The 24696-nt window shown below is 42.7% G+C and overlaps 1 protein-coding gene across 1 annotated transcript in view; it reads left to right on the top strand.

Annotated features, from left to right (window-relative positions):
• The first annotated feature begins 605 nt into the window (after nt 1-605).
• The window catches only part of CFH (complement factor H), a 34805-nt gene continuing 10714 nt past the window's right edge, over nt 606-24696 (top strand). Inside the window, exons 1-11 of the mRNA XM_054713053.1 lie at nt 606-731; nt 8940-9125; nt 9933-10038; nt 12797-12873; nt 13417-13608; nt 14579-14749; nt 16331-16504; nt 18362-18556; nt 19051-19227; nt 21060-21242; nt 22874-23050. Of these exons, the coding sequence (XP_054569028.1) occupies nt 674-731; nt 8940-9125; nt 9933-10038; nt 12797-12873; nt 13417-13608; nt 14579-14749; nt 16331-16504; nt 18362-18556; nt 19051-19227; nt 21060-21242; nt 22874-23050 (1696 nt within the window). The 5' untranslated portion in view covers nt 606-673. The remainder of the gene's footprint in view (nt 732-8939; nt 9126-9932; nt 10039-12796; nt 12874-13416; nt 13609-14578; nt 14750-16330; nt 16505-18361; nt 18557-19050; nt 19228-21059; nt 21243-22873; nt 23051-24696) is intronic.

The following is a 24696-nucleotide window of genomic DNA, read 5'->3' as shown; positions in this document are numbered from 1 at the left end:
CACCAATATGGCCAATTGAGTCCATGTTCTTAGAGAAGAGGGGAGAGGGCACCCTTTGAGGGGTCAGAGGGGGCAAGGGCTTGGGGGAAGGGAGGACTGGGGGATCCTGGGAAAAAGTGCTGTTCTGTGTCTTGACCCTGGGGCTGGCTACAGGCTGTTTTCACCTTCCTAACAGCAAACCACTTGCCTATATTCTCTTCATGCAGATTGTCTCAATACAGTGTAAAAACATCAGCATTCCCATTTCTTGCTTTTTGAACTCGTTTATGCCTCAGAGCATGGACCTGTTGCTTCGCACACCCTATGAACAAGCCTTCAGAGGGCTGAGGCCACACCTTGCAAAAAAGCAGGTCCCCCCAATCCACCAGCCCCACATTCTTGGCAAAGCTGACCTTCCCCCACCAGGGAACTGGCCTGGGCTGGTGAAAACCCAGCCAGCGCAGGTCGCCTCGTCCCCATTCAGTGGAAGCCAGGAGTGGGTTCCTTCTCCCTCCCCCTAGGCAGTCCCTCCTGATGGGCGGGGCGTCCCTCAGCTCCCAGTTTCCCAAGCTGTGCTCCAACTTCCTCCTGCAGCCAGCACTTCCCTGCACCAAGCACAACTTTCCCCAGAGGACACCCGGAGGGAGAGTGAGCATCGTCAGCTACTCCATGCACCCCTGACAGGCCCCCCAAAATGAGGCTTCCCGCAAAGATTCTGTGGCTCATGTTATGGTCTGTTTGTGTAGCACAAGGTAAGAGTAAAAATGAAAGACTTTTTTTTTTTCCTACGACTATATTATCAAGGACTTGCTAACAATCTCTTGGCAGTGGCAATGAAAATGTGCTCTAGAAAATGCGGTTTAATTCCAGCCCCGTGGCTTAGTGTTTGAGTGGCTTTTGACACCGAAGTTTAAAGCATCGACGTGGCTTACTGGCATGGCATTCTGATTCTTTAGCATAAGTGTACTTCATGGACGTTTTCAGAAAGTATATTTAGAACTGTCTTTGAAAATTGTAGTATGTATGGTCACTTCCATTTGTAAATTTCCTAGGATATCATTTCCTTTTTTTTTTTTTTTTTTGCTTTCAGTTTTCACTAAAATGCTCTGTGTCAAAGTATTAAGCAGCATGTGAATATATGTAGAAGCAGAATAGAAATTAGGCAGCAAAAGCCTTCAAGTCATATAATGATGGGATTTATTTCAGATATAGCGTTAGCTCTTCCTAAAGAAATATTCATCTATCATTTAGAACTGATGCTGCCGTGGTCTTATAGATGACCATGACTTGTATCATTAGAATGAAAATATGATATAATTTTTTTTTTTTTGGGCGGGGAGAACACACCTTTTCTGGGATACCTACCCTGTTCAGTAGAGATTTTCCCTGGGGTTGTAGATAAGCTTGATTCTAGAATAACAGTCTTTAGCTAGAGTGACTTTCTTCTGATATCAGGGGGACAATTTCTGGATGCATCATTAAATTTCATTCTGTCACTATTTCTTGATAGATGGATGCGTTTCTTAAACCCGACTCAACAAATTTGCTCTCCTGGTTCCTGACAGGCAGTGATGTGATAGGTACATGATTGCCATTGTTGGGCCAAATGCATTGCATGGCGTTCCTAGATTCTCAAAACTTTCCGCTAAGTTTGAGTGCAATGCTTACCCAGGTCAGCCTCTGAGCACTGAGGAATCTTCACACAGAACCAGGCCCTCTGTCCCTGGGGGTCTTTCAACCTAGAAAATCAAGGCAGATTTCTTTAACTTATATCCTTTAGTAACTTACGTAAGTTTATTCCAATGTGCTTCCTACTTTTTGAAAAATAGAGCCTTTTTAGTTATATTGTTCTAACATACTGTGGTGTGACTTTTAGCGTGTAAGCTATATATCCAGCCACTTTTCAAACTAGGTATACAGTCATTTCCCTGCACACATCAATGTTACAACTAGTACTTAAAAGTAAAATCTTATTTATTGACAAACAGTTCGGAACCATGATACTGGCTAACCACAGAAAATTTTTCTTTACGTGCGTTTTTGTCATTTTTTAGAATAGGAATTCGTGTAGTGTCTCGCCATTTATTTACAGGTTGTTTGTGGAGGTTTTACGCAGACATCGCTTGTCATGTGAAGATTTAGTCTATTTCTAGCTTCTGTTTACGACTCAGGAACCATGCCAAGTTGAATTAGACTTTTTCAATGACTACAGAGCGGGCTTTGAAATATTCAAGTTGGGTGCTACCAAGTGTTGGTGGTAAAAATGAAATAAAAGGCATTTACATTATTTGAGGAGGTCATTGATGCCAGGTAACTTATTTCTAGCCTCTATTCCTTTACCACTTACGAATGTTCAAGTGTGACATCAGGTTCTGCCGGGGAGTTGAGCACTACACACATTATCATGAGAATGACTCTCAGTCCCCCACCTCCTAACTTCAGCACAGCTGCAATGTTGAACGCGACGCTCAGGTTAGCCTCAGGAATGCCACAACTGCACTGGCACTGGCCACGCCTGTAAGAAAAATGACATGGATTTCCAGTGGCTGTAGAACAACTGTTTTCTTCCTGGCTGGCCCGACAGTCCTGAAACTAAATTGGTTTGCTGTGCATTAGTATAACGGGATCACTTTTCCGCATCGACTTTCCTGGGGAAAGGGAGACGTGGGTGGCGAGCAGGGTGAGAACCAGACGAAGCGATTCTGGAAGATGAGGTATTTCCAGGTGGACTAGGTCGGATGGATGACACGTCCTTTGAGATGGGGAGGGACTATGCCAAAGCAAGCCTCATTATTATTATTATTTTTGTTTGTTTGTTTTTTGTTTTTTTTTGTTATTTTGAACTCTGAAATATTTTTTAACAATGACATTTTTTAAGTTAAATTTCATTGGGGTGACATTGGTCACCATGAACACATAGGTTTCAAGTGTGGATGTCTAAGTTATAAGATCTGTATGCAGCACCACGTGCCCACCACCCAAAGTCGAGTCTCCTCCTGTCACCTCCTATGAGGACCCCTTTCCCCCCCCCCAGACCCGACCCCCAGCAGCCACCACTCTGCTGTTTGTGTTCACCAGGTGCAGTGTTATATCCCCCATAGGGGTGAAATCGTATGGTACTTAGCATGATGTTCCCAAGGTCCACCCATGTTGTTGTAATTTTTCAGCCTAGGCATGTCCTGGAAAAATGCGTATGCTACTCTTTCGCTTGCATAAAATGTTAAAGGAGAAGGGGATTGTTTAAGGATTGCTAACACTACGCTTAGCTAGAAGGAAGTTCCCAAGCAGGAGTTTGAAGCCCAGGTTAGTAATGATTCCTTATTGGCCTTTGATTGCCGGGGCCGGAGCCAAAGTCTAAGTGGACCCACTTTTATTTGCTCAAACCCTGATGGTTCTACAGCTTTCACCACTTTCCCTTCTTTCAGGCTCTGCCTCCTCCTCCTCCCCCCACGCACCCTCCCCCACCTGCCCTGCCTGGCCATGGCACTCTGCCAACCAATCCATTGTGTGTTCTCTCGACTCTTGTGCACTTTGCCCATTTCTTCAGAACATAATGCGTGACAAGGACATGATGTAATTGGGTGGAAAAGTATGACATTTTAGCTTAAAATGATAAGGAAAGATTATAAAAATGTCTCAGGGGAAGTAATGGAACGGGGGGGGGGGGAATCACAAAAATAATACAGGGAATGGGGAATAAAAGACTTGACAGAGCACTTTTATTTGTTTTGACACTTTAATGGAGAGAGAGCCAAATTTCTCATAAATCTTGTTAACTCGAAATATAACAGATAGAAGAGAGATTATAAAAATGTTCCTTCAAGGGCTCCCAAAAGCTTTTTTGAGCTAAATTAAAATAATTTCTGACTTCAAAAAGTATAGCGTAAGTTCAAACGTAGGACACGTGGACAGGCTGAACAACGGGAATACAGGTGGTAGAGTTTCTTGGGTTCATGCTACTAAACTTCTGTTCCCAGATCCTCTCTCACCTTTTATATCTGCTACCATCTACCATGCCCTTCCACAAGTTGTCCATAACCCTCAGGGGTACCGGAAAGGTCCGAGATAGTTTCATATTCATTCATTCATTCATTTGTTCATTTATTCATTCATTCAACCATCGGTTCTTGATTGATTGACAGCTACTCACCCCACACTCTGACTAGCACTTTCCAAAAGGTGGTCAGTTAGTGGGAGAAGCAAAAAGAATGGTTATTGCATTCTACTAACATAGTGTACTTGATCATAGACAGTATTGTGACGGAGATAAACCAGGGAGTCTATAAGACCATTTAGAGAAGGCAAGAAACTCAAATTGGACTGAGAGAATGGAGTGGGGTAGGGTTGAGAGAGAAGGATGGCAGGGTGGTGAGGACATCTTGGGTGGGTTTTGAAGGCTGAGTAGGAGTTAGCCAGATGAGGACAAGGAGGGCATTCAAGATTAAGGAAACATCGTGTATGTACAAAGGGCTGACGTAGTTCTGTAAGACTGGGGGACTGAAGCCATCTCCCATCTCTCTAACTCTTCCATCCATTGAACTTCCCCAAGCGCCACAGGTACAATTGGGTAGTGTGTGTGTTGTTTTTCTTCCCTTTTGCTTTTCATTTGTATCCCCAAGATGGTCATGATAATTATTCAGATGCTAAATAATTTTAGAAAAATAGACTAGTTGAACAAAGAGACCAACTTCAATCTACCAAAGCAATCTGGATTTGATCATGTTTTCTCAAGTGTATAATTTTATTATAATTTATTGTCTTGGATTAAGAATACTTTTCAAACAAGTTTATAGATGTATTGACCACCAGCAATTAGTTCTGTGTGTCTATGTTAATACTACCCCCTTAAAATTTGAAAGTGGGAAAATTAGGTGAGTACTGATTTTTAAAATATCAAGTGTATTTGTTTTTAACTTTGATTAAAATTTTATAATCATGTTCCTCAAATTAACGTAAAATGAATCCTATTCTAGTTCAATAGCCAAATACATTCATACTCCATATTTATAAACTGAATAATTTTGTCTTATTCACTTGGAAAACCAGACCAAGCAAATAAAAAGTTCACCCAGGTAGTGTTTCACCAAAGAAGAAAATTAACAGGCATGTAATGGATTCTGTAAACACATAAGATGAAGTATTCATTGTTTAAATCCAAGTAAATACTTACACGTTAGAAAGCTTGGAAAACTCATTAACTTAGAACTTGAGAAATATGATGGCTATTCAAAAAAATAAGAATAAAAACTTCCAGATCTAAAGATGGGAAAGAGCTGTCCATTTAATACACAGGAATGTGGTTGGTGCACATCTGTGCCAGCATTTTGACTCTTTGGGGTAAAATAACTCTTTGTCTAATTGAACATTTTTGAGAATGAGCTTGGAACAGTTAGCTCTTTGTCAATTCAGGCAAATAAAAGCCAGGTCATAAGATAGGCCTAACTATTGATATGACACAATTCGGTGAATCATCACTTTAAAGTATTTCATAATGACATGAGCTGAAAATACTCAGTAAATTCAAGATTAGAACACAAGTAGACAGGAGGCACATTTGAAGTGGGGAGATCTGAATATGCATGAAAGTCCCTCCACTATATAAAAGAGGACAGAGCCCATTCGGTGTAGTTCAGTGGTTGAGCGTCCAGTCAGGAACCAAGAGGCCACTGGTTCAATTCCCGGTCAGGGCACATGCCCAGGTTGCAGCTCGATCCCCTGCGGGGGGTGTGCGTGAGGCAGCTGATCAATGATGTTTCTCTCTCATCAGTGTTTCTCTCTATCCCTCTCCCTTTCTCTCTCTCTAAAAAAATCAATAAAATATATGTTTTTTTTAAAAAAAAGAGGATAGAAATAGTCCTTCCTTTAGGGAGCCAACATGGATGGGAGGATTGATGAAAGTTTAGTAAACACCTCCTTTTATTGAGCTTACAATGTGTCCAATATTAACATACAATAAAAACGCCTTCTTATCTGTGTATGTGGATATTGCATAAACATAATATTTATATATAAAAAAACAGAAAGTTTAGTAAACATTAAATAATGATGAAGCCTGCACTGTGTAGGGAAGGAATTAATATTTAAGTAGAGCCTGCAGGAGGAGACAAAGCCAACTGTCCAAAATCTGTGGTTAAGAATGGTTCACAGTCAAGGTGATGGATGAGAGTAATCAGAGCTAAGAAACTGGAGATGGCCGTGGAGAGATGGGAAAACCAAGCCGGGGCGATATGTCTTCTTCTTACGGAGTCAGGATATGCGTTTCAAGTCCATGAAAGAAGCACTTCTAAGTGTTATTTGACACACACAAAAAAGGGTAATCAAGCCACTTGGGAACTCCTGATATACAGTAAACGAACACACCGTGAATATTGTGAAGAGCTGGTAGGAAGATCATGTGAGATGTCTACCTTTGTCTTTTCCACCTGGTTGTTAAAAGCAACGACCTAAATTTGAAAAAATCAACAATTAGAGGTGTAGCCCTAACCCAGTGGTCGGCAAACCGCGGCTCGCGAGCCACATGCGGCTCTTTGGGCCCTTGAGTGTGGCTCTTCCACAAAATACCACGGCCTGGGCGAGTCTATGTTGAAGAAGTGGCGTTAGAAGAAGTTGAAGTTTAAAAAATTTGGCTCTCAAAAGAAATGTCAATCGTTGTACTGTTGATATTTGGCTCTGTTGACTAATGAGTTTGCCGACCACTGCCCTAACCGGTTTGGCTCAGTGGATAGAGCGTCAGCCTGCGGACTCAAGGGTCCCAGGTTCGATTCCGGTCAAGGGCATGTACCTTGGTTGCGGGCACATCCCCAGTAGGGGGTGTGCAGGAGGCAGCTGATCAATGTTTCTCTCTCATCGATGTTTCTAACTCTCTATCTCTCTCCCTTCCTCTCTGTAAAAAATCAATAAAATGTATTTAAAAAAAAAAAGAATTAGAGGTATAAATGTGTCATCAGGAAATAAAACAATAACCCAAAGGAAGAATCTAAACTCATCGCCTCTCTGGCCAGCAAACAGGCTACATTTTTGTGTGTGTGGCTGGATTACTCTTTTGATAGATCGCTGCATGAGTAAAAATAATTTCACTCGAATAAATCAATTGAGAAAATTGTATTCCTTTCCCCTTGCATTAGCTTAATAACAGAATAGGAAGCAAGTTTATCAAAAGGTTACTATATTAGTGGAAAACAGTTCTCGACTCACAATATTGGCATCTACGTTTGAAATTTAACTCATGCATTTTTCTAATAATCTGAACGCCTCGAATTGTGTCTGAATATCAAAAGGGGAAAAAAAACACTTGTTAGCCTGTAATTAAACAGAAATTTTTCATCTAAAAAACAAACATGAACATTAACATGTAACAAAACAAACAAACAAACAAAAAAATACATCAAAACAAAAGCTCCCTTGGGAGGCTGGAGGAGGTTGGTTGGGTGGTTTCCTGGCGGTGTGTTACCACCACCTAGTGGCTAAAAAGTGCATTTACTTCACTTCCGGAAATCCAGACTGCTCCCTGGAATCCTTGACTGCGAAGTTCCCGAACATGACTGTGCTCAGAGCTTGCGAAATCTTCCGAAGAAACTTGGTGCCTCTGTAGTTGCGCAGGCAGCTCTCTGTTGTCTGAAACGCTGTAGAGCGTTTTAATAATGAATCTGTTCCATGATGAGATCTGTCCTAGCCGATTATTTTTTCACCTTGTCTTTAAAAAGGAAATTCTAGAAGAGGACATTAAACCGTTAGTATAAAACCAAGTCAGGAAAGGAGGTTAGCAATGAAAAAAAAAACCCAAAAAAACAAAGCAGTAATTATGTATGGTGATAACTATACACCTTTATTTATATTATTTTATTTTTCCATCCCCATTTCCCTCCTCTATGCCCTTTTCCACCTCCACCCACTTCCCTCCACCTCCGAAATCACTATACTGTTGTCCATGTCCATGATTCTCTCTCTCTCTCTTTTTTTTAATGCATCTTTAAATTTGCCATTTTGAAAAGTAATGTGTTGAGGGCTTACTAATGTGATCATTCTAACATCAGGAGTAGTTATATCTAAATTAATCAGTAGTCAGTATCAAAAATATTAGCAATAATGGCAGTAGTAATGAGCATCCTTGTTCATTTCTTGTGTTCGGATCACCTTACCATGCTTTATTTTTCTAAAGAAAAATGTACCTATTTGTAAAAAATGTACCTATTTGTAAAAAAATGTACCTGTATCTTTCATTACTTATGTAATAACTCACTCCCCATGAGGGCATATCCTTCATTCATGGTGTTTTTTCTTCACATCGTAGATTGGTGTCCAATAAATATTTTCCAACGTAATGAGTGCAAGGTGGCAGTTAAAACAATATATAGTGAAGTATGACTATTTCTCTGGAAAGTTATTGTTACAGATTGATGCAGCTTCCATTTCTGTAAGCTAAAACATATGTTTCGTATATAAACACATCCATGTGGCTGGACCTGTCACCGTTTATCCTATATAATAAAGAGCTAACATGCTAATTAGACCAGAACGACCTGCCAGAATGGCCAGTGGGCAAGGGGCGGGGCCAGCGAGTCTGACCCCACCAGGCCAGCTGTGGCGGTCCCGGCACCCCACTTCTGCAGAGGCGGCAGGAGAGAGGGCTGCCTGGTCCCAGTCCCGGCACCACACCTCCACAGAGGCAGCCACAGGGGAGCGGGCCTAAGCGGGCTGGTGGACACCCCCCAACGGGTCCCAGACTGCGAGAGGGAGCAAGCCAGGCTGAGGAACCTCCCCCCCCCCAAGTGCACGAATTTTCATGCACCGGGCCTCTAGTATATATATAATATGTGTGTGTGTGTGTGTGTGTGTGTGTGTGTGTGTGTGTGTGTGTGTAAATGTGTGTGTGTGTATATTTTTTAAAGTAAAACCAACCTAAACATACTGTCTAGTTAAATAGCTGCTTTGAGCGCTTGTTCTGTTTTTCTTGTTTGTAGATTGTACAGGGCCTCCCCCGAGAAAACAGACGGAAATTCTGACGGGTTCCTGGTCTGAACAGGGCTACCCGGAAGGCACGAAGGCCACCTACAAATGCCGCCCTGGGTACAGGACATATGGCGTGATCACCATGGAATGCAAGGGAGGGGAGTGGGTGGCCCGCAACCCATTCAAGACATGTGAAAGTAAGTCCGCCGCACATTCGCGACATTTACAGAAACTTTCGGTTGCGGGAAAGACGGAGTGTTTAATTCTGTAGCAATACTGGCTGAACTAGGTCAGTGTTATCACTCAAATACGAAACACGACACCGTCTTTGTTCTTTAAAAGAGGCGGGTAGCCCGGCTGCTGTGCTCAGTGGTTGAGTGTCAACCCATGGACCAAGAGGTCATGGGGCTTGATTCTCCGTCAGACAACACCCATGTTGTGTGCGCCATCCCCAGTAGGGGCCGTGCAGGAGGCAGCCTATCAAGGATGTTTCTTTCTCCTGAATGTGTCTACCTATCCCGCTCCCTGCCTCTCTCTAAAAATCAATAAAAACATTATAATTTTTTATTTTTTTAAAAATATTTTATTGATTTTTTACAGAGAGGAAGGGAGAGGGATAGAGAGCTAGAAACATCGATGAGAGAGAAACATCGACCAGCTGCCTCCTGCACACCCCCTACTGGGGATGTGCCCGCAACCAAGGTACATGCCCTTGACCGGAATCGAACCTGGGACCTTTCAGTCCGCAGGCCGACGCTCTATCCACTGAGCCACACCGGTTTCGGCCATTATAATTTTTTAAAAAGGGGAGGTAACCTTCCACATTTGAAAAAGCAAAGTGTACAGGTAAGTTCCATTCTGAAAGAATGACTTGGCCATTCTTCACTTTTCCGTACCCTCGGTTCTGTCCTCGAGTAGAGCATCCGCCCTCCTTGTCCGTGAGGTCTCAGGTGAGCGTGTTTCCTGTGGGAGGTCCTAGTACTGCACGCCTTTCCTCATTTCAGAAAAGTCCTGTGGACACCCTGGAGACACGCCTTTTGGTTCATTCGAACTCGCAGAAGGAGATAAATTTGAATACGGTGCCAAGGTAGTTTACACGTGTGATGAGGGGTAAGTAGTCACTCTAAAACCACGTGTATGAATTGAGGTCATTGATGACGGATAAGGTAGGTAGGAACCGTCCTAACTTATATTTTTAAGGTGACTCTATTTTTCTTTTTCTTTTTTTCTTTTTTTTGTTTTAATTTCTTTATTGGTTAAGGTGTCACATATTTGTCCTCATCCCCCCATTCCCATCCCACACCCCGCCCCACGGATGCCCCACCCCCCTGTTGAACTTAACCGTTGGTTAGGCTCATATGCGTGCACACAAGTCCTTTGGTTGACCTCTCCCCCCTCCCCCCACCCTTCCCTATCCTCCCTCTGAGGCCCGATAGTCCTATCGATGCCTCCTTGTTTCTGGTTCTGTTCTTGTTCATCAGCCTGTGTTGTTCATCGTTTCCCCTAGATGAGCGAGATCATGTGTCACTAGAGATATCCTTATAAGAACTGAATGTGAGACGAGCAATAATAGTTATGCTGACAGGCAAATGAATCAGTCTGTAGTGAGTTTCTTTCTGGACCAACAGTTCTTTTGAGACCCAATTTCAATGTCCACCAGTTCCTTATGTGTACATGTCAGCACTGACCCCTCAGCTCTGGATGGTGGACCATCTATTTTTCTGTGAGCCTTTTTATAGGCAGCACACACGTCAACCCCCAAAATTAAAGTCAAATCATGGAAAGGATGATGTCTGGATACCATGTTCTCTCCTCAACGTGGAAATAGTACAAGGAGGTCACAGTTCGATTTCCGGTCAGGGCACATGCCCCGATTGCCAGCTCGATCCCCAGTAGGGGGTGTGCGGGAGGCGGCCAATGAATGATTCTCTTTCACCATTGATGTTTCTATCTCTTTCTCCCTCTCCCTTCCTCTCTGAAATCAATAAAAAATATGTTGTTGTTTTTTTAAAAAGAAACCACAGTTTTAAAAAGAAAGTATGGGTGTCCTGGGTTATAGACTCAAAGAGTGACTGTCCCCACCACTCAGCTGGGACTCCACCAGGACTAGATATTTGTCAGCGGAAAAGAAATCCCTGGGCCACGCAAGGTCAGCCACCTGAAGTGTTTTATGCTACTGTTCCGTTTTATTGGCGATAGTGTTTTGCCTGTCTGAGGGCACGTAAATCTTTTGACCCCGTTGTGTGAGATGTAATGGTAGAATGGGTGGGCTATACCCATGGTTTCTGCCCGTAAACTTGACCTCTTGACCCTTGTCCCCCCTCACCTTCTCTTTGCCGAACACCTAATACCAGCCGCTTGTTAGGACATTTAGTATGGAGGCCCAGTTCCGTTATCTTTTAAGTAGGAAGTGTTAAGGAGGAATTATGCGAAAAGTCTGGTATTCTGCCTGGCTGGGGACACAGAAACAGCAGCCATTCCTACCCACTCCCCACCCCTCCCATCAGCACATAGACAGTCTTTCTCTCTTCCCCTCCCCCACCTACGCATCCCCCTCTGGAAGGTTTTGGGGCCAATTCTGTGGAACTCCTGAAAGAGCTTTGGGGGACTGGGCGGGTCTCCGCTGCAGATGGAAAGTGCTAAGCAGGAACTCTGCTTTCTGGGCCAGAGGAGCAGAGACACCTTTCCTACCCAGTGACTGCTCCCCTCCGAGACAGAGGCCTAGACTCGACCTGCACGCCGAGCTCTGGGGCCGCACCCAGCCCACTGACATGTTTCCTGCCCTCAGAGCATGAGGAACAGACCAATGAGAATCCAAGAACAACAGAGTCTGTCTTAAGGAGGAGTCTGTCTGTTTCACTAGTGCACTGGGCAGAACGGTTTCCTCATCCGCAGGTGAAGGGAGCATGGGTCTATGGAGAATTGCCCAGAGTGAATGAAAGGCCCTTTTCAGCATTCTCTCTCTTGTGGTTACCAACGTGCCTTCCCTTCCTGGATTTTTTCTGGGGGGAAAGCATTTGGCCCACAGCCGCCGCTGTAACAGTGAGGAGGATTAAAACTTCTGGCATTGACCTCCATTCTGCACCCGCCTCAAGGAACTTTCCTTCAAGGAGAGAATTTCAGATTTCAGGCCTGGCTTGAAGAATTGGCACAGTTACCGTATTTTCCGGCGTATAAGACGACTTTTTAACCCAGGAAAATCTTCTATACGCCTAGTCGTCTTATACGCCGGAAAATATGGTAGGTAAATTCAACATCGAATGGGCTATGTAAGCAGACCAGACTCCAGACTCGATGGCCACACTCTGGGAAGAATTTCCAGGATGGAGGTGGGGACAAGCGCTGGACAGAAACCCCACACTAAGGAATCTTCCCCGACATGATCCTTGATTAGGGAAGAAGCCCCAAGTGAGCAGAAAATGCCGCCATTTTGGAGGGGAGAAGAATGGAGTAAGGCTGAAGGAGGGGCAACAGAGGTCAGCTGTTGGTTACTATAATGTTTATGGCTTTAGTTTCGGGGTGACAGTTCAGAAAGCTTATTACACTGTTAAGTGCAACTGATTAACTGACTCATTGAAACAAATAATAGCATATTGTACGTGAAATGAAGAGTTTGCATCATGAACCAAGGATTATGGTTATCTCTAGTCTACCTAGGGCTTGAGGGTCTTTCTTAAGGAAGAAAAAAACAAAATTTAAGAAAGATAAAAAGGAATTTAAGAGATGAGAACAGAGAGCAAGAGGAAGAAGAAAATGCATATGCTTTTAATTTTCCCTCAAATGGAGTTTGGCCATTCAGCATGGTATCGCATTGAAAGCTGCTTATAAACACGCATTAGCTCACTACCCTGCTATTTGTGGTTTTCAGGTATCAGATGATAGGTGACACCGATTTCCGAGAATGCGATGCAGATGGATGGACCAATGATATTCCTCTATGTGACGGTAGATACAATTCTAAAAATACCGAAGATGTTTTCAAATGGCTTACACTAAAATATCCTTCAAGTCTATAATTAAATATTTCCTCTGCAAATTCTTATTTATGGTTTCTAAAATAGCACAGACTGTCTATCTGACCTTTTTACTACTACATTATTCTGTGTTTCAGTAACCAAATAGGAATTCAACCTCATCTGATCTAATATTTATAGGAGGAGCGCTTGGGAAATCTAAAACTTACTTTTCTTTCCTTTTGGATTCTAACCTCTAGAAAGCACACAACTATCACTATTTAAAATTCAGGGGATTATAAGAGAGAAACTCAATATTGTGTGTGTGTTTTTGTTTGTTTGTTTTTACTTAGCGGACTTTATCTCCAGCAAACAGCTATATTGAATGCTTCTTTAAGAAAAAAAGAAAACGAAAACATTTAAGTAATTTCCTCCAATCTTACCTTACTGATTTTTATATCTACATCTGTGTCGATACCTATTTTTCACGGTCAACTTCCAAAATCTATTAGAAAAAGTTACGTTCCTTTTCCAGTGGTTAAATGTTTACCCGTGGAAGCGCCGAAGAATGGGAGACTCATCAGCAGTGCGTACGAACTGAACCAGGAATATACTTACGGGCAGGTGGTCAAGTTTGAGTGTAACACAGGCTTCAAGCTGGACGGACCTGCGGAAATACATTGCTCAGGAAACGGCCAGTGGAGTGGAGATAAGCCCAACTGTGTGGGTAAGATACTGTTGATTTTCATGTGTTTTTTTTTTCTCATGAAAATAGGCATCGCAAAAACACTGTGCCTCCTAAAGAATCTACGTGGTACTAATACTAAGTGATGTTTATTGAGCACTGACAACTTCCCAGCAATCCATCTGAGGTCTTTATGCATGTCATCTCGCTATCCTTTCAAAATGACTTTATGGTGGATGTACCATTTCAACCTCTGTTTTACTACTGAAGAAACGGGGGTGCCCCAGATGATGCCCTGTGTTTTCTTGGATAGAAAACTTGGATGATGACACCACCCACGCAGAAGGCCGATTACTTTCTGGAGCTGTCACGACAATGAGATCAATTAATTTTTTTTCTTTACAAAGTCAACAGTGCATAGCTCTGTCAGTCATTTCTCTATCATCAATAGCTAGAACGTATGTAATTTTGCAGGTTACTCAGTGAAAATGCTTGTCACAGCAGCGTAGAGCTCTGTTCAATGTTCTATGTATGCAGTGGATGAATGTTATGGCCACTATTTATCTCAGCAGAACTGGGTTATCCTCAAACCCAATGGAATCAGCAGCATGATTGTAGTCAGAATGGTAACTTCCAGATGCTCAAACCTCAGAGGGAAGGCAGGGGAGGGTGGGGAAAAAGGGGAGAGATCAACCAAAGGACTTGTATGCATGCATATAAGCCTTACCAATGGACACAGACACCAGGGGGATAAGGGCATGAACAGGTATGGGGTTGGGGGGGGCAATGGAGGGATAAGGACACATATGTAATACCTTAATCAATAAAGGAAAACAAGTGAGTGGTAAGAGCGACAGATAGATTCCGCACGCATTCCCATCGAAACAGACCTGCTGCCGGGCTGCCTGCTTTGCCCAGTGGAAACAGGGCTGGTGACCTGCTGGAGCTCTGTCGTGGGCACAGTCCCTTCATGCACATAACAGACAATTGGAATTTCACCCCCTGCGCTTAGGCATCTCCTGCCGAGTCCCACAAATCGAACATGGAGAGCCCACGTTTCCGAAGGCCTCGTATAGAGAGAACGAGAGGCTTCAGTACCAGTGTCTCCCGGGCTACAGCTACAGCGGAAGAGCAGAGACCGTCTGCACCGCCTCGGGGTGGACCCCGCCCCCGTCCTGCCAAGGTAACCTCCCCTTTCTCACGGATGCCTGTTGCGGTGCACGCCATCCGTCTTGTGCACACACGGCACTCTCCGTGCCTCGGCTCATTGTACCATCATGCTCCCTATTCGCCTGCGACCATGGAAAGACCTACCTTGGGGGGCGGAGGGGGTGGGACAGGAAGGCCTCCCAAAGGCATCTATTCTCCCCACATTTGTAAGGAACATGGAATTAGGTCACAAAAGACATCTTCAAACAATCTTAGCTGGGATAAGACACAACTGTTCTTCCATCTGGTCTATGCTTTGTAGCGTTGGGGGTTTTAGTTGAGAGAATTTATCAAAACTTCAGTCTCTGCCCGGCCAGCATGGCTCAGTGGTTGAGCATCGGCCTATGACCCAGGAGGTCATGGTTTGATTCCCAGTCACGACACAGGCCCGAGTTGTGGGCTCCATCCCCAGTGTGGGGTGTGCATGAGGCAGCCGATCCATGATTCTCTCTCATCATTGATGTCCTCTCTCTCTCTCTCCCTTCCTCTCTGAAATCAATAAAAAAATATCTTTAAGTCTCTACATTCATTAAGGGACAATCTCTGACAATAAGTCATTTGCAGGAATGATGAAAAGTATCAAGACCGGCTAAATAAAAACCACCTTTGATCCCAATTCATCCATCCCTGTGCAAACTGGATGTTTCTACTGATTCACAACATGGAGTGCCAATATGGAATTATTATTCATCTTCCAAATCTTAGTGATTGCTTCTAAGAGTAGGAAAAAATGTGGCCTCACATCTTTAGACAATCTGAGATATTATTTTAGATAGAGGCACCTGCCCTGGCAATGTTTTAACAGCACCATTTACTTTAATGAAGATTACGAGAGTAGGGAATTAAAATTTGTCAAGAGATTATGCCCACTCCTTGAAAGCAACCACCAGAAGTTCTTCTATTCTTAATCAATTTAACAAAAAACTTCCAATAGTATTTGGTTGGTCTCTTAGGGAAACTTGTGTTTTTTATATATGTCTTATAGATTTTGACTTCAAACATTGGTGTTAAGTGTAGCTATACTATGAAGTGAAAACTAGATATGTAGACTGGACTGCATTGAAAATATGAAAGTAGGATAAATATAGCAGATTAAAGTGAGAGAAAAAAATAAACATATTTTAAAATATATTTTTATTGATTTCAAGTCCCAACCCAGGTATATGCCCTGACCAGGAATCCAACCATGACCTCCTGGTTTATGGGTCAATACTCAACCCCTGAGCCACACTGGCTGGGCAAAAAATAAACCTATTTAAGATTCATTTGAGGTTAGTGTCAATTAACATCAAATACTGGAGACATATTTTACTTAACACTTGTGTGTAGGTGATCATATATATTTTCTACTACTTTCTATATATCATTGCTAATATATATGTAAGGAGAGGGTGCTCATTTGAATGCCCTTTAGCTCTTTGGAAAGAACAAAAAAAATGACATTCACTTTATTCTCAAGTCCTTGATGATTTTCATGTGATTTCTGTATAATTCACATATCCTCGATGATTTTCAAATGTTTTCTGCATAACAGACATGTACTTTTACTTTTCAGAAATGACATGTGACCCTCCAAGAATTGCAAACAGTCACTTCGTTGCTGACAGGAGCAAATACAGAGTGGGAGACAAAATCACTTACAACTGTAAAAGTGGCTTCTACCCTCCCCCCCGGGGAAATATGGCAAAATGTACTGACATAGGCTGGGATCCTCCTCCAAGATGTGGCTGTAAGTTCCCTCCATAATTTGACCCGCTTCTTAATTCTGCAGTTACTTCTCTTAAACGTAAAAATGTGGGGGATCTGCCCGACTGGCGTGGCTCAGGGATTGAGCATCAACCTATGAACCAGGAGGTCACGGTTCTATTCCAAGACAGGGCACATGCCCGGGTTGCAGGCTTCATCCCAGTAGGGGAAGAGCAGGAGACAACTGATTGATGATTCTCTCTCATTTTCATGTTTCTACCTCTCTTTCCCTCTCCCTTCCTCTCTGACGTCAATAAAAAATAAAGGGGATCTTGGCCTCACTGAGAAGGTAAAGCAGAGGCTTCAAGGCAGTCTTTGGTTTTCCAAGTCTCCAATTCTAATTAAGATTAAAACCACATTTTTGTTAATAAAAGACTTATAATTTTTGCTATTCAATGTTAAATATGTGGATGTGGATGTATGAATATATATTGCTCTCACTAATACTCTAATATGTGAATTAGAACACTGGGTAAGAGCACTACCAGTCAACACCGAGTACATTAGATATTGATGTCTGGGTAACAAACGCCCCTGAACACACTGCCTCATACAACAGCCCCCCGTGTGTCAGTGTTGGCGGGGTCAGCATTTGGGAGCCGCTTAGCTGCCTGGTTCTGGGTCGCTCCCTGCTGCTCCCTGGGATGCTGCCCAGGGCGTGTGCAGGAGCCTCTGCATCCGTCCACCTGGGCGTCTCCATCGGAGGCCTGAGTGGAGGTAACCCTCCCCAGAGCGAGTGACCTGAGGGCCCTGGAGGCGCCTCCAGAGCATTGATGACCTGGTCACACACGGTCCCCTCAGCCACGTGAACTCTTCAGAAGAGCGTCCCTAAGTCCAGCCTCACTCAAGAGAGGGGCACGGGGCTCCCTTGTATGAGGGGGATGAATGTGGGGGACATTGTGCACCTTCTAAAGCCATCCCCTGTCACACATGCCCCTCAGTCCACAGGGTATTTTATTCCTGGGGGGTTGCCCCTTTCCCAGTGTTTTCTGTCTCTACAATCTCATTGCTGTTCCTTGTATATCAGTTCATTGTCAAAGGGGCCCCCACTTAAGCTGGATCTTCCATGGGTGACAAAGGAAATGATACATATAACAGGTCAATGGCTCAGTGTTCATTCAAGGCCAAGGCCAAATGAATGTGGACAGTCAGGTGCCTTAAAGAGGAGGCCATGACCACGTGACACAGACCTCAGTGAGCATAACAATGACAAGGAGAGTGGTTATTTATGTAGATAACATTGACCTACAGTGTTGTGTTACTTCCAGGTGCACACTATAATGATTCGGTATTTGTATATATTGTGAAATGATCAGGGAATAAGTGTTACTCACATCATCTGAAGATTAAAACTTTTCTTGTCCTAGAAAGCCTAACACAATGAGTATAATTATGGGCATCTTATATAATAAAAGGCTAATATGCAAATCGACTGAGTGGCTGAATGACTGGTCGCTATGACGTACACTAACCACCAGGGGCAGATGCTCCATGTAGAAGCTGCCCCTGGTGGTCAGTGCACATCCACAGGGGAATGCGGCTCAGCCAGAAGCCCTGAACAGGGTTCACAGCTGGAGAGTGCAATGGTGGTGGTAGGAGCCTGTCCCACCTCCACAGCTGCACTAAGAATGTTTGACTGCCAGCTTAGACATCCCCTGAGGGCTCCCAGACTGTTAAAGGTGAAGGCCAGGCTGAGGGACCCCGCCCCGACCCTGAGTGCATGAATTTCATGCACCGGGCCTCTAGTATGAGAATATAATTCATCAATGAAACAAGGTACCTCTCATTACATTTTTATTAAGGTGAAAATTACTTATGTTTTGTTTGTTTTTCTTGCTAGTTAAGCCCTGTGAATTTCCAGAAATAAAACATGGACGCCTATACTGGGGACATAGTTATAGACACTATTTCCCAGCATTACCAGGACAAAAGTTTTACTATTCCTGTGATGAAAACTATGTGACTCCTTCACAAGAGACATGGGATCGTATAACTTGCACACGAGATGGATGGACCCCGAAACTGCCCTGCCGCAGTGAGTGAACCTCTCTGTCCTGTGCACGGGGCAATAGTTCAGAGTGGAGAGAGCAACCATGAGCACCGCTAAGCCTGGTGGGAAACGTAGGTGGGAGGATGAGTCTCTGAGCAGAAAGACCGATACTAGATTTCTCTTTCGTCAAAGTTCTTCCTTAGCAGCACGAGAAATAGAAATAGATTCTACAAGCCTGTCCTTAGCATTTATGCATATTTCAATTGTGGAAACTACAGATAAATACCATTTAATATGGATTTTAAAAACATTTGGTAGCAACTATAGTGTTTCTTAACTTATGTGCTACTTTTGGATGCTTCTGCATTCTAATTTAACATTTTGCACTCGGATGTCGTGTGTGACTCGACACGGTTAGCATTAGAATAAAGGAATCGAGAAAAAAGCAAGCGAGTGCAAAGGGTTAAATATTATAAAGATAGTTTTTAATTTATTTCGACCCCACTTATGTGTTTTTATCATTATTTTATAATTATCAGGAAAATGCATTTTCAATGATTTGGAAAATGGACATCGTCCACAATCTCCACGACAATATTTGCAGGGCGCATCTGTAAATGTTAATTGCTATCGTGGCTACATGCTTCAAAACAACCGGACCTCAATGACCTGTAAGGAGAATGGCTGGCACCCTCCTCCCAGATGCTTCCCTGTTGGTAAGGAAACTGGTCTAACAGCCAGTCTGTTCGTGATTGTCTAACACTCACCTGGAATAACTGAGGCAAAAGGTTTCTATCAGCTCCTTGCTTTGCCAATGGCCCTACTTGGTTTTATTTTTTCAAGGGTGTATGAGTGGAAACACCAATTTCTTGGTATATCGATAGAAAACTAAGAAAGCCTATTGGTAGAAATAAATTGTTAAAAAACAACAGCAAAAGACCACAAAGAGCAAACCTGTAATAACAGTGTCATGTGCGAGATGGCAGATTAGGAGGTTCTGTCATCTTCCCCACAAAGAACAGAGATTGTGACAATCACCCCACATGAGGGGTCTGGGAACCCAGCGAGACGGTTCACACACCATTGGAGCAAATGGCCCACGCTGGGGCACCGAAGGCTCTGAGAGCAACAATCTCAGCCCCGAGTGAGTCCTCCCGAAATGCACCTCTGGGGTGATTGAGGTTGGAGACCTCAAGTCCTACTGGCTTGATGTTCTGTTTTGGAAGTCTAGGTTGTTCAGGTCAACTTGATCTATTCAAGGCTTGCTTTCCAATGAATAAGGCTGGTTTGGGGAGCCATTACACAGATGAGCTTATTCAGGGTCTGGATGGAGAAGGCCTCTTTGGCCTCTCTCTTAAGTGATTTGTGTTTAAAGACCTGTTCCCATGTGACTGATGAATATGCATGTTTCCCAGTGCTGTGTTCCCTGGAGTCTTGGAATTTGTTGTTTCCTGGCAGGTCTTTCCTCTGGTAGTTGTGCTCTGCCCGTTCTCAGGGGTTCCGCCCTGCACTCTAGTGGGATGTGTTCACCAAAGAATCTAGGGATCGCTGTGCAGATTTGCAGAGCTCTCTCCCTCATCCAGGGGTCTTTCCTCTCTGCTTATGGTCATTCAGTGTTTGGTGGTGTCGGCCTCTTGGGGAATGCCGGTGTTGGTTTCTCCTATTCAGTAGGACTGACACGTCTGCTAGGATTTTCCCTTCCCGTGCTGTGATCTGGAAAATTCCCACCTCCCAACAAAGCCCCATTGAGTATGCAGATCCCATGGGTTGACCCTATGTCTCGGGAACCTTAGTTAGGCACTGGCCATGTCTATGTGCCTTACGAGGTCGTTTTCATAGATTTGGCTCCGTTTCCTCATTGTCTGTGTGGCTGGCACCCTCTTCATTGTTCTTTCCGTGTGTTTATCCATTTTAGTGCATATTTTCAATGAGCCACCCTTTGACTCTGTACATTTTCTCTAGTGTTTGGCTTCCAGTTGATTCCTGCTCAGATGTTTCTGTTTTCCAGTTGGTTTTCCTTTATCAGCACAAATGGGGTGTAACTGAAAATGGGAATCGCATATGTTTAACACAGACAGCTTGCTATTTTGACATAAGCACACGTAGTGACATGACCACCAGATGGAGCTGCGTAGCACATCCATCACCTCACATAGGTACCATTGCTTCCCATGGCTGAGAACACTCAGGCTCCACCCTCTTAGCAATATTGAAACCCAATCAGTATAGGAAAGGGCCTGTTGCTAGGAGAGCTCTGGCATGCTGGGGGCTTCCAGATTCATGCGACAAACCAATTTTTAATAATTTCTTACAAGGCACCCTGAGTGTTTCAAATCTGGTTTAGTCCCCCCAAGTGTTAACATCTACATTTAGCATTTTTGGAAACTCATAACCTATTTTCTCCGACACAATGCTTTGGATGATTAAGAATTTTCCAGGTTTTCACTGACAAATGCCCTTATTTCTCAGGTTGTAATGTTGTGTGAGTCCTTAGGAAACTGTTTGCTGACCATATGCTCACCTTTTCCTTACGCTCTCTTCCTTTTAGAAACATGTTTAAAGTCAAAGGTAACAATTGAGAATGGATTTATTGCTGACTCTGAGCCTCTTTATCTCCTAAATCAAAAAGTAAAATATGAGTGCAGACAAGACTATGTAACAGAAGATGGTCACACATCGGGGTATATTACATGTCTCCAGAATGGATGGTCAGCTCAACCCAGATGCATTAGTAAGTCATTCATGACTGTGGTGTCCATTATTTTACTGGCTGTTGAACAAACGTTTACTTTAACTGATTTCTTTTATGTGGGGTGGTGGAAGCTGGTGTAGGTTTACTTGAAAAAGCTAAATAAGAAATTTGTGAGAAAATACATGTCATTTCCTTTTGTCTTTTACAATGAATTTCTAGCAGGGTAGACATAGTCCATCATTCAGTTCAAGGTTGATCCACCGTAAAACATCCTGCGGTTTGCAAACTGCCTAGGGAACCTGTGTGTATTCCGCTGTAAGCTCCTCCGTTTGAGCTGAGGTCCTGCCCTGTTGCACCTGTTTTCAGGGGATCAGACTTCCCTCCTAGAGTCTTTGTTCCTAGACCTAAAAGTTAGGTTTTTCAGTGAAATGTGGGCTCATAGAACACAGGTGTAGAGGAATGTCACTTGTGTGGTTGATGTGTTCATTTAGGCAGGGGAGGTCCTCTTCTGAGACATCACTTCCTGTGGGAAACCTGCAGGAATGAGCCGTGAGTGGAGACTGAGAAATGCATCTGGACAGAAGCAGAGTCCCTACAGGGAGAGAGCTCTCTGCTTTATGGCCTCAGAGTTTAGGAACATTCCCTACAACTGTTTGCTCGTTTTGTCTTATTCATCCCAAAGCCACGCAGTGGTAGTTTTCATTCACTTGAAGTGAAGTAGATATTTCAAATGCCCATTCCTATTGTTTTCATTGCTTTCCATTTCCATAGGAACCGGACAAAGAAAAAATGCTGAAGTTTGCAACCATATCAGACTCATTTTATATTAAGTTGTGATCAACTATTCGTTAAAGCATTCTTATTAGGAAAAGAAGAAATGTGTTTATTATTTTTATTATTATAGTTTTAGTTTATCTTTTAACACTTTAAGCTAGCTAGCTACATTGTATGTTATGAGTTAAATTATTTAAACTTTTACTAACACCACTCTAATATAGTGTTAGTGAAAATTGAGACCATATTTTAACATTTTGCTTTCTTATACTAATTATAAGTATAGAACTACCTTTACATTCGACTTTGAAAAATATAAAATAAAATACTGTTGTTAAAAGTATCTGATAAAGCTAAATTAGCATGTGAGCTTTAAAAGTTATTATATGTTAAAGGAGAATTATATAGAATGTTTAATTGTATGGAATGTTAAGTTTATTCTCACTGTTGAAAAATAACTTTTTGTTTAACCAATTCATTTTTTTCTTGCATATATGTCACAACTGCTAATAACTTTGGAATCTACACTCACAAAATGCTATTCTGTTTTGCCAAAAAAAAAAAAAGTACAATGCATCTATTATGGCCTATTTTATTGCTAACATGGCATAAATGTCTAAGTTTAATTGCATTGAGAAAAATGTTCTTAAAATAAATGTTTTGGTTGATTTAAGTGATGGTAAAGCTGCTGTATAGAAATACATGCTTTTGTTATGAGTAACAATTTTAGGACAGTGATTTTATCACTAGTGTGCTTAGATTACTTATATATGATGCATAATTTATTAGCACATGCTAAGTGATAAAGCTTTTGTATTCTTGGGATGGAACTTACGTAATTCGATTGTCCGTTCAATAATATTAGAAGTGAAATCTTCAATTCTATTATGCATTAGAATCTTGTGGCATGCCAGTATTTGAGAATGCCAGAGCCAAAAGTAATGGCACATGGTTTAAGGTCAATGACAAGTTGGCCTATGAATGTCAGAATGGATATAAAAATGGAGATGGACAAACCATGGGCTCCATAGAGTGTGGTGAAAATGGTTGGTCTGATACACCCACCTGTCATGGTAAGTACTGATTTTCAGGATCATCGAAATAAACAAAATGTGTCTGTAGCATATAATTGTTTTGTTATTCTAAACGCAACCTTTTATATTATGTAAACCTGGGTACTTGTGACCCACATTCTATGTTTTACTACTTCCTCAGCAGTTTTCCTCCAAGTTGGTTCTTGACCTCCCAGCTGAGTGTTCATTTCTGCAAGTCCCGACAGGACTTCCTTACTTTCCGATTGGGAATAGTTCTGAGGACAGTTACCCAAATCTTGCATGTCGGCCAACCTGCTGTCTGTTTTCCAGGGTTAGATATAGAACTTCCATCTGTGGGCACCTGGGTGGAGGCAGAGTTTTCCAACTCATGGGAACAGTATGTATAAAGCTTTGAAAACCAAGCAATCCTTGGGAACTATGAGGGATTCCACTGAGGAAGGGGGAGAATTTTCGGTGGAGATTGGCTAGAGTGATGGCTGAGGAGATGCAGAGCAGAGGACAGATCTAGGATGCATTTTGATGTAGCAAACACAGGTAACGTTACTGAGTGTTGGGGGTCAGACAGAGTGATCGTCCAGGGACTCACATGTGTATTCTAAACATTCTATCATAAGGAAGCAGGTAAATGGAGGTAACTTTTGGTAAGGTGGTGCGGGGAGTAGGAAGAGGTCTTTGAAAGGAACATCTCCACTATTGACTTGGGCACATGAGGGTTGAGCTGCCCATGGACAATCTACATTGGATTCTAAACTACAGAGTTGAATTTGAGGTCTAGCCAGATCAACATATGAGATTATGACCATGTGAATGATGACGTCTCATTGGGAAAGAATACAGAATGAGAAAAGAAGAGACCTCCAGACTGAGCCCTGACACATTCCAGCATGCAGATGTCCGACAGAAGAGGAGTGGGTAGCAAAGTAGAATAAAAGGAGGACTCGGAGAATCAGGAGGAACAAAATGTTGGAACGAATGTTGTCATAGGTGTGGGGAGATAAAAGGATAAAAGGGACAGGAAGTCTGACAGATGGATTCACAGCGAATTCCATGGAGTCCGTCTGGGTGGGTTTCAATCCCATTCCACGGTTTGCCAAGCATGTATCTTTGGGCAACACCAAGCTGATTGGCAGCATTGTTCATTTGTCCATATCTGTAAAATGTTTCCATGTTGACAAACATTCTAATATATATTTTTTTAATATTCTGGTGATTAGACTACATTCTTTTTTTTTTTTTTTTTTTAGACTACATTCTTTACGCAGGCTTCAACAGGCACTTAGTATGGGCTCCATACAGGCTCCTTGCATGATGGGAAAAAAAAAACACAACCACAACAACAATGAAACAAGTCAAAAAATGAATCAAATGATTAAAATATTTCTAATACATTTTTATATTTTCAAAGGAATGAATAAATCCAAGGACTTTGAAAATAGGAGGGATTGAGGGCTCTGTTTCATATAGGAAGGCATGTCTACACAGAAAGGTTGAAAACCATTCGGAACCATGCAACAGGGAGAGCAAAGAACTTGATCTCTTAAAAAATGTTCAAAGACCATGAAGCCTGGGGTCTGGACCAAAAAGGGGAGAAAAGATAAGATGACATCGGAAGTGTAGGCGTGAAAGAGTTGGGATTTTATTCTACGTAGGAATTGATTTCAATT

Source organism: Eptesicus fuscus, chromosome 24, assembly GCF_027574615.1.
Source record: "Eptesicus fuscus isolate TK198812 chromosome 24, DD_ASM_mEF_20220401, whole genome shotgun sequence".
Classification (NCBI taxonomy): domain Eukaryota; kingdom Metazoa; phylum Chordata; class Mammalia; order Chiroptera; family Vespertilionidae; genus Eptesicus; species Eptesicus fuscus.
Note: the sequence above shows the minus strand (reverse complement) of the source record. Positions and strands in the feature narration are given on the sequence as shown.